At 58.0% G+C, this 10,622-nt stretch overlaps 1 protein-coding gene across 1 annotated transcript; it reads right to left on the bottom strand.

Annotated features, from left to right (window-relative positions):
* Positions 1-1,467: 1,467 nt before the first annotated feature.
* Positions 1,468-10,560, bottom strand: LOC310923848 (uncharacterized protein; the record flags this gene model as incomplete). The annotated part of the gene is made up of 6 exons (XM_083885772.1): positions 10,457-10,560; positions 9,722-9,991; positions 9,022-9,306; positions 2,624-2,873; positions 2,159-2,406; positions 1,468-1,574 (listed from the first exon to the last, which is right to left on the bottom strand). Coding segments are annotated over exons 1-6 (1,245 nt in total), but the record flags the coding sequence as incomplete, so codon positions are not given.
* Positions 10,561-10,622: the final 62 nt, after the last annotated feature.

Here is a 10,622-nt window from a genome sequence, read left to right as displayed (position 1 = left end):
TTCAACCCCAGAAAATCTTTTGTGTTCAATTCTGTCTTCTGGGGGTATGGGGAGACAGATGTAGTGCTAAGGGCAGTCCTGCCCCTATATATTGCAGCTGTGTTAATTACTGAAGAGTGAGAACAGCCTTGCCCTCACAGCTATGGGTGTGATACAAAAGTGAGTTAGTTGGTAGAGAGTCAGTTGGCATCTGCTCGCCGTGCTGTGAGGAGGAAGGGACAGGAGGCTGGGCAAGGGACAGATAAGGTGAGCCACAGCATGAGGGACAGACAGGGTTAAGTGGCTTTTCTAGGGACAGGAAGCAGTGAGCTGGAACTGCCAAAGAAAGAGAGAAGAAGGAGAAAAAGAGCCTGAGCTGTGTGGAGCTGCCTGGAGGATTGCTACATAGAAAAGGTATGAAGAACTTCTAGATAACAAGGTGCTGATACTTGAAGGCCTCTCAAGTTTTTGTTGAAGCACTCTGAGTTCATGGCCGTCTCAACTCCAACATGGGGGCATCAATAAACACTGGATAGTCTTGGAGGTGTTTTCCAACCTCAGGGATTCCATGATTTTGATTTCCTATTGCCCAAGAGTGTCTTCCACAGCCAAATGGTGATGATCTGGGGCAAAGACCAAGATTTTGGAGATTGCGGTGGAAACCCCTCCAAAAATGGTACTTCCCTCCCCTCTAAGCATGTGGATCCTCAGCTGGCACAGACAGGGAAATCCTTTTCTTTTGGCCTTCATTTGTTTTCATTTCTCTTCATTTAAAATATCCAACACTGTGGTAAAAATAAAGACATGGAACTAAGACATGGTTGGGATGACAGGGGACATGGACATGGAGAGTGACATGGGGACACATGGATATTTGGGGGGTACGTGGTCATTCATGGGGACACGGGGGGAACACGGGTACAGATGAGGACGTGGGGGACAATGACAGGGATGGAAACATTGTGGGGAGACAGCCACGGGTGAGGACAGGGTGGGACACGGCCAGTGACATGTGGGGGACATGGCCATGGCCGGTGCCATGGGGGGAACTTGCAGGGGCTGTGGGGGATGCTGGGTTTGAGGGAGTTGAGGGTTCCTGGGAAGGACATGGGGCTTGCTGAGGGCTTTGGGGACCCCAGGCCCAGCGGCTCTGGCTGTGCTGGGAGACCCTGGGGGAGGTTCTGGGGCAGCTGCTCCCCGAGACCAGGGCAAACTTCAAAGCTTTATTGGGAACACTGGGAGCAGCCGGGCGGGGGACACAGGGACAGCTCTGGGCACGGGCAGGGGGGACACACGAGGCCCCCAAAATCATCTCGGGGACGGAGCGGGGGGTCCCGGCAGGGCCCAAGGCCACGGGGAGGGGCTGCGGCCGCCGGCGGCTCAGGAGCTCTGTGGGCAGAGAAAAGGGGGTGACACCGGGCTGGGGGGCCCCGGGGGGGGCACACACGCTCTGGGGGAGGGGGGACACGACCCCCGGGACCCCCTCACCTTCTTGCACAGGCAGAGGCCCAGCCCCAGCGCCAGGAACACCAAGCCCAACACGAAGCCCCCGATCCCCGTCAGCATCTTGCTGCGGGCAGCGTCCGGCGGCTTCTCTGGGGGGTCCAGAGGGGTCAGCACCCCCCAAAAACCTCTCACGCGCACCCCGAGCCCCTCCAAACTCCCTCTCACTCTCCCCCAGCACACCCAGGAGCTTTCGAAACCTCCTCCCGATCCCTGCCCCCCGCCCTCCCCACCGCCCACCAAAGCCCCTCCTGGCCCCTCTCACCAGCCCACAGCCCCAAACCGCTCGCCCCCCACCACCCCACCAAACCCCCCCAAACCTTCTCCCAGTCCCTTCCCAGCCCCTCCACCGCTCCCCCACACCCCTCCCAGTCTCTTCCCAGCGCAACCGACCTGAGCCCCAGCCCCGCTTGCCCCTCCCCCAGCTCCTCCCAGCCCCTCCGGCCTCACTCCAATCCCTCCCACTTCCACCCGCCGCCCCCAAACTCCCTCCCGGCGCCCACCAGCACCCCTGGGACCCCACACCCCCCTCCCCAGCATCCTCCCGACTCCTGCTCAGCCCTTCCACAGCCCCCAGCCCCTCTCCCAGGTTCAACCAGCATCTCTCCAGTTCCCTCCCACTCGCTCCCAGCACACGCCGGTGCCTCTGCCAGCCCGGCCAGTGGCTCCCCCGTACCCCAGTGGCGCCTCAGGGGCTGCTCCAGGCTGACGTGCTCCACCTGGCACGTGTAGCTGAGCCCGCGCCGGGGCGGCGTTTCCAGCAGCACCAGCAGCTGGTGGCTCCAGTCCCCGTTGGGGACCACGTCGGTGGCCACCACCTGGCCCGACAGCTCCTGCTGGCCCTCGAACCACCTCAGCTGGATGTGGCCGGGGTAGAAATCCATCACGGAGCACAGCAGGCCTCTGGCACTGCCGCCCTGCGAGCTGGAGGGCAGCAGCGAGATGGAAACGCTGGGAGGGCACTGGGAGAGTCATGAGAGTCACTGGGAAGGACAGAAGGACCAGGGGATGGTCCAATGGAGGGCTGAGGGCTCTGGGGTGATTCCCAGGGAGGGTTTGAGGGGCCCCAGGGTCATTGCCAGGGCAGGGCCCGAGGGGGACACGCTCTGCCCCACGCTCACCCCTGCGCTCCATGACAAACCGGGGGAAGAACTGGTAGTTGTGCCGGCAGAGCAAGTCCACCGCAGCTCGCTTTCTCTCCATGATAATTGGGTTGCTGTTCCAGTACTGGGCCACCTTCTCCCCTAAGGCCGTGTACCCCACGTAGTGCCCCACGTCACTGTCGTACATCACGTCCTGCTCCCGGTTGTAGATGTACCTCTGCACGAGCCTCACCTTCTCCGTGCCGTTAATGAAGTAACACTCAAACTTTGCCATCAGTTGGATCACCTCTTCGTGTGCAGGACACAGGTCAGGGGGTGCCCCCCCAGCACACCCGGGGCCACCCCGGATCCCCACTCCGCACCCCCTGTGCCCCACGCCCGCGCTGCCGCTTCCTCTGTAACACCCTTCCCCCATTTCCCCTTTCACATCCCCTCCAGCCACCACCCATATCAACTTTGGGGTCCCATTCCCCGCTTTTGCACGTTTCCAAATTTTTAAAACACTATTTCCCGCATTCCGAGCCCCCTCCCGCTCAGTTTTGGGGTCTCAACTTCCCCTTTGCCCCCTTCTCTCCCCCTGCCCCACCGCCCCCCGCTCACCCGAGAGCTCCGCGCCCGCAGCCGGGGCCGCTCCCAGCACCACCAGTGCCCCCAGTACGGCCCCGGCTGCCGCCCCTCGCCCCATGGCCAGCGCCGGGAGGGGCCGCCAGCCCCAAACAGCCGCTCGGAACTGGGGCAACAGCGCGGAGCAGCGCGGGGTCATTAGCCACGCGCTCTCTGATTGGTCGGGCGTGGTTCTCGGACGCCGTTTCATTGGCTGGAGGTTTTTTGGGCACGTTCCGATTGGCTCAACGTGTTTATTGCGCGCTCAGATTGGCCGGTTCAGTTTTGGGCGCTTTTTTCAGAAGTTCTACCCAGCAACTGATGAGTCACCAGCAATAAGAACTCTGATTGGCTGGAATTTCTCCAGGCTCTGTTTTTTTCGGGCTCTTGCTGTCAAGTCCCGACCCGCAGCGACGCCGCGCTCCCATTGGCTGAGCGCTTTTTGGGGCGCTGCTCCCCCACTCCCGCTCCCCCCAGTTCCCGCCGCTTTTCTGGCACCGGCACCGGCCCTTCCCAATTTCCCGGGATCCCGAGGAGCCATGGATGGAGCGCGGAGCCTCCCCTGGCTGCTGCTGCTGCTGCTGGCCCTGACCCTGCCCGGAATTTGGGGGGTCCAAGGTGGGGTTTGGGGGGTCCTGGAGCCGCGGGGTTGGGATTTGGGGTTCCCGGGGTCTCTGGGAATGGGGGATGGAGGGGGTTAAGGGGGTCCAGCCCTTTTCTGGGGCATTTTAAGGGTATTTTTCAGAAGGTTGCTGTCCTGTGTTGGTTTTTTTTATCCCGGGGTTTTCCCCGTTTTCCGAGATTTTGGGGGTTGGGAGTGGCCGAATTCTGGATTTCCCAAACTGACACACCCAGAACTGGGCACAGCACTCCAGGTGCAGCCTCACCAGTGCCTGTGGGGTTTTTATCTTCTTTTCCTTGTTAGAGCCGGGGTTTAATTGAACGAGAGAGGTTGTTTTGTGTTCGGACTCAGATGTTCATTAATTCTTATCTTTGTTACAGTGTCTCAAGCTGTGAGTTCTGGATAACAAAGTGAAAAATGGCTCCATCTCTAACTCTTTGCAAGGTCTTTTAAGAACAAATTCTCCAACCATTAAATGACACCAAATTTTATTTGACTTTTACCCAATAACCAACAACCTGTGATCTACAATACTGATTTTTCTACATAATTAAAAGATACCACCCAAACCCATGAATATGAAGGAAGAAGAAGGTCAAAACAAAGACTGAGCCTACACCCTAAAATCTCCATCTTTTAAAATATATATTGGTATATTCTAAAAGCCTAAACTCTAATTTTTCCATTGTGTGAGACCACACACCTCCATTCAAACTGCACACCCACAATCCCAGTGCCATCTCATAATTCGGGAAGCCTTTTCCACGGCCTCAGGTCAAATGCAGAGTTTTCCTGGGGGGTCAGTGCCTGTCAGCACAGAAAGTCTGAAATTCTCATTCTCCAGGGCTCCAAGCAGTGCCGAGCCCAGGGGCAGAATGAGCTCCCTGCTCCTGCTGGCCACACCACTCCTGATCCAGGCCAGCAGCCCTTGGCCTTCTCGGCCTCCAGGGCACACTGCTGGCTCGTGTCCAGCTGCTGTCCCCAGTGTCCCCAGGTCCCTTTGTGCCCGGCCACTGTCCAGCCACATCGTGCCCAGCCCGTGGCGCTGCAGGGGTTAATGTGGCCAAAGGGCAGGACTGGGCACTTGGACTTGTTAAACCTCATCCTGTTGGGCTGTGCCCGTCCAGCCAACCCTTCCTGCTCTGCTCTTCCTCCTCCTCCTCCTCCGGACATGGCCAGTGACATCGGGGACATGGCCAGTGACACGTGGGGACATGGCCTGTCACACGTGTGTTATGTGTTAACACAATTTGATTTTTAATTAAAGAGGAATATGGATTATTGCCCTGTCGGGACTTCAGGATTGTTTTGGAAAGGAAAGGGAATTACCAGAAGCCAATTCTGAGCTATTGGCACATGGTTTGACCACTGAGAAACCCGAATGAGACTTTTGGTAATATCCACGCAAAGATGAGACTTTGTCCGAGTTTTCCTTTTCCTTTTGGCCCGAGGGGCAGACTGAGGGGTGGGCAAAAATAATTTTAAAAAAGCATTTATGGTCCTGCCTGTTGTTAATTCCAGACTGCCCCCGGTGCTCTGATCTCTCAGTGTGAGTTCTTTTCCCCCTCATCACCAGCAAATCCAACACCATAAACTGCAGCCAGAGAGAGAGAGAAACTCTGAGCAGATTTAACCCTTTCCTCACAGCACCGACCCTTCTCTGAGAGAAAGAATTGACACGGCGCAGTTTAAATGTGGAGAGTGTGGAAAAGAACTGGAGAAAAGTATTTGAAGAAGAGAGTGAGGAGTTGCCTTATTACCTAGACTTCTCTAGTAAATTATAGAGAATTAATTATTTTCTGTAACTTATTCATGCTGTTTGGGGGAATGCTAATTCTAGTCAAAAGTTTTAGACAAATATATTTGATATTTAATTGAGAATTTTAGAGTAAGCTCCCTCTCCTAGGGTAAAATAAGATCTCAGCCTTTGAGACAAAAATAATTTTAGGAAAAAAAGTTATTTGAGGCCTTGGCTCCTGGGGTAAAAAAAAGTCTCTGTTTCTTTTGAGACAGAGACGATTTTAGAGATAAAAGCAGAGAATCCTTGTTTTACACTAGAAGAAGCATTCTTAAATAGTACCCCAAATATCATGGGAGACCCGTGAGCAGCCACAGGGAATGGCTGCAAGTGAGTGGAACTGCAGAAATCTGCAAAAATTCCAAGTGGTGGCAGATTTGTGACATAAAGAGCCACCAGACTATTTTTTCTTGTAGTGAATTTCTCCCTCAGACTCTACAGAGACTCTTCTCACAAAATGATAAAAGATTATCTTTAAATAATAAAACTGACTGAAAATTACAGCTTGTGTCTCTCAATGTTGTTTGTAAAAAAGCAAACAGTTCGCAGAAGGAGAAGTGTTTGTAAGTTTCTTTTTTTTTTTTTTTTTTTTTTAATCAGTTTTCCACTTTTTTGGTGTTCTTTGAATCTATTTGTTTAAGTTTAGGCCTGTTTTGCTTCTCCAGTTCACATTTCACAGGGAAAAAAAAAGGTAAACACTCAAACCACAATGATAAATTTTGCAAACAAATTCACTGAATGTAAAACCGCTACAGCATAAAACATGGCCAGTGACATGTGGGGACAAGGCCACAACAGGGAGGGCAAAGCCACCCAGAGCTGTCCCCCTCCAGACCTGCACCCCAAAATCCCCAAACTCGGGGATTCCTCCCAGGAAAAAGCTGCTGGGAGGGGCCAGAATGGAGGGAAAGGGGGGATGGGACCCCCAGACTGGGCAGGAGGGGCCTGGGACCCCCAAACCCAACCTGGGGCAGAGGGTGGGGATTGGGGGGAAATGGGGAAAGGATGGGAGAGAGGAGGGAAAACACGGGCAGGGACCAAGTCCTGGTTTGGGCTGTTCTAATCCAGGCCCCTCTACTGTAAAAGTTCCGTGTTAGGGACAATCCTGGAGCTGTTTCCTGATAAGAAAATTAACCTACGGAACAGAAAGGAATTTAAACCTGAAAGAAGCTCCAGGACCAGAGACACAGGAAGGTCTCCACGCTGGGAGACACCATAAATACAAGCAGCAACCTGGGTCCTGACTGCTTTATCCCAGCACAGGGCGAGGGCACCCAAAATTCAATCAGTTCAGGTTTCGTCCACTTTCTCGAGCCAAACATTGGGCACCAAAACAAATGGTATTTGTCCTGGTTTAGGGCAAAATTTGGGAAGAAACTTCTCAATGGGGTACTTCTAGAAAGGAAATTCTTCACAAACTGGTTTGGTAAAAGATTTCCTTGGAGAAAAGTGGAAAAACCCTGATTATTTAACAAGCAAAATATTCACTTTGTGTGAAAAAAATGAGTATTAAACAGTGGAACAACGTCCTGCTGTTCTAAAGAGACAGAAAATTCAGAAAAGACCTTGTGTGGATCAGAGAGAGACAGAGAGTCCTTCTTGTGGGTGTGTCCTGGTGTTCCCGGGCCAAACAATACCTGAACAGCCCCAATAAACCTCTGCCCTCAGATAACTAAAGAAAACCCAAACTAAAAGCAAAGGAGAGCTCACAGCCCCGTCCGTGCCACAGACAACACAGTCCAGGAGAAGGGAAACTGAAGTCCTCATGTCTGTGATTTGAGAACAAACGCCTGAGACGTTCCAACACTTCTCCTTCTCCCTCCCGTCACTGTCAGATGTGGATTGAAAATTGAAAAAAATATTCCTGGGCTAAAGGGACAAACGGGGATAGAACTGACCATCATAAAGTCACCCCAGGAAAGAACGGCCAAAGAGTGGGTGAGGGGTCTGGGACACCCAAATTGCATTGGGAGGGGTCTCGTTCCTTCTCCCTTCTAATCCTGCCTCGGCCTCCTCTTCTCTCCAGCGCCTCTCCCGCTCCTTCCTCCTCCTCCTCCTCCTCCTCCTCCTCCTCCTCCATCCCTTCTCCCGCTCCCCCCGGGCCCAGCGCCCCCCTTTGTGCCCCTTTTCCCGCGGGAGGAGCCGCGATGGAGCCGGGGCAGGTCGGGCTGGGGCAGCGCTGGGCTCTGGGCCCGGCCTGGGCGCCTCCCCCGCGCCCCCTCCCCAAATTCCCCCCCCAGAGCCTTCGGGGGGTCCCTGCGCCTTTTGGGGTTCCCTGGGAGCCGCCTTGGGGTTCAGGAGCCTCCCGAGGCCCCCCCAGAGCCTTGGGGTGACACGGGGGGACACACGGGGGTCCCCATTCCCGATCCAGCCCGGGGCCGCCTCTGCCCCCCCAATCCCAGCCCCCCCCAAGTCCCTCCCCAGAGCCCCCCACAAACCCCACCGGGCACAACTGGGAAGCTTTATTGGGAACACTGGGAGCAGCCGGGCGGGGACACAGGGACAGCTCTGGGCACGGGCAGGGGGGACACACGAGGCCCCCAAAATCATCTCGGGGACGGAGCGGGGGGTCCCGGCCGGGCCCGAGGCCACGGGGAGGGGCTGCGGCCGCCGGCGGCTCAGGAGCTCTGTGGGCAGAGAAAAGGGGGTGGCACCGGGCTGGGGGGCCCCGGGGGGGCACACACGCTCTGGAGGAGGGGGGACACGACCCCCGGGACCCCCCTGACCTTCTTGCACAGGCAGAGGCCCAGCCCCAGCGCCAGGAACACCGAGCCCAACACCAAGCCCCCGATCCCCGTCAGCATCTTGCTGCGGGCGGCGTCCGGCGGCATCTCTGGGGGGTCCAGAGGGGTCAGGACCCCCCAAAACCTCTCACCCACACCCCGAGCCCCTCCAGGCTCCCTCCCACTCTCCCCCACACCACCCACCGGCCCCCAAAACCTCCTCCCGATCCCTGCCCGCCCTCCCCACCGCCCACCAAAGCCCCTCCTGGCCCCTCTCACCAGCCCACAGCCCCAAACCGCTCGCCCCCCACCACCCCACCAAACCCCCCCAAACCCTCTCCCAGTCCCTTCCCAGCCCCTCCACCGCTCCCCCACACCCCTCCCAGTCTCTTCCCAGCACAACCGACCTCAGCCCCAGCCCCGCTTGCCCCTCCCCCAGCTCCTCCCAGCCCCTCCAGCCTCACTCCAATCCCTCCCACTTCCACCCGCCGCCCCCAAACTCCCTCCCGGCGCCCACCAGCACCCCCGGGACCCCACACCCCCCTCCCCAGCATCCTCCCGACTCCTGCTCAGCCCTTCCACAGCCCCCAGCCCCTCTCCCAGGTTCAACCAGCATCTCTCCAGTTCCCTCCCACTCGCTCCCAGCACACGCCGGTGCCTCTGCCAGCCCGGCCAGTGGCTCCCCCGTACCCCAGTGCCGCCTCAGGGGCTGCTCCAGGCTGACGCGCTCCACCTGGCACGTGTAGCTCAGCCCGCGCCGGGGCGGCCTTTCCAGCAGCACCAGCAGCTGGTGGCTCCAGTCCCCGTTGGGGACCACGTCGGTGGCCACCACCTGGCCCGACAGCTCCTGCTGGCCCTCGAACCACCTCACCTGGATGTGGGCGGGGTAGAAATCCATCACGGAGCACAGCAGGCCTCTGGCACTGCCGGCCTGCGAGCTGGAGGGCAGCAGCGAGATGGAAACGCTGGGGGGCACTGGGAGAGAGCGGGGACACGCTGGGATCAGCTGGGGGCCACTGGGAGAGAGAGGGGAGGGGCGCTGTGGGCTTGGGAGGGGCTGGGAATTGACTGGGAGTGACTGGGATGGACTGGGAAAGACTCAGATTGACTGGGATTGACTGGGAGTGACTGGGAACGGACTGGGAATGGACTGGGAGGAACTGGGATAAGGTAGGATGGATTGGGAATGGACTGGAGGAGTCTGGGCATGGACCTGGACGGACTGAGATGGACTGGGATAATCTCGGGGGTCCCGGTGAGGGACAGGAGGCCCCGGGGATGGGCCCAAGGAGGGCTGAGGGCTCTGGGGTGATTCCCAGGGAGGGTTTGAGGGGCTCCAGGGTCACTGCCAGGGCAGGGCCCGAGGGGACACGCTCTGCCCCACGCTCACCCCTGCGCTCCACAGTGAACGGGGCATCGGTCTTGTAGTTGTGCCGGCAGTACCTGTCCACTTCACTCTGAAAATACTCAATTTTTTCTGGGTCGCTGTTCCTGTGCCGGGCCTGTTTCTCTCCATCCGGAGTGAGCCCCACAAAGTGCCCCACGTCGCTGTCGAACACCACGTCCTGCTCCCGGTTGTAGATGCTCCTCGCCACGTACCTCACCTTCTCCGTGCCGTTAATGAAGTGACACTCGTACTTATACATCTGCTGGAACACCCCTGGGTGTGCAGGACACAGGTCAGGGGGTGCCCCCCCAGCACCCCCAGAGCTCCGGGGCCACCCCGGATCCCCACCCCGCACCCCCTGTGCCCCACGGCCGCTTCCTTCTTTTACCCTTCCCCCCATTTCCCCTTTACACATCCGCTCCCCTCGCACCTCCAGCCGCACCCAAATTCACTTTTGTGGTCCCATTCCCCCCTTTTCCACACTTCCCAATCTTTTGAAAATAATTCTCTAATTCCCATCGCCTCCCCCGCTCCGTTTTGAGGTCTCACCCTCCCCTTTCCCCCCCACTTTCCCACCCTCTCCCACCCCTCCCTCACCTTCCCCCGACCCTCAGCCCCCGCCGCTCTTCCTTTCGGGGCTCCCCTCCTCCTCCTCCCCCGCTTCCATTCCGGCCTCCCCCCTTTGCCCCCTTTTCCCCCTTCTCCCCCCCTGCCCCACCGCCCCCGCCCCCCGCTCACCCGAGAGCTCCGCGCCCGCAGCCGGGGCCGCTCCCAGCACCACCAGTGCCCCCAGTACGGCCCCGGCTGCCGCCCCTCGCCCCATGGCCAGCGCCGGGAGGGGCCGCCAGCCCCAAAGCAGCCCCAGCCCGGGCACAGCGCGGCCGCAGCAGCAGCAGCAGCAGCA

Source organism: Zosterops lateralis, assembly GCF_965231275.1.
Source record: "Zosterops lateralis genome assembly, contig: HAP1_HAP1_SCAFFOLD_451, whole genome shotgun sequence".
NCBI lineage: Eukaryota > Metazoa > Chordata > Aves > Passeriformes > Zosteropidae > Zosterops > Zosterops lateralis.
This window is presented reverse-complemented; position numbering and strand designations above follow the sequence as displayed.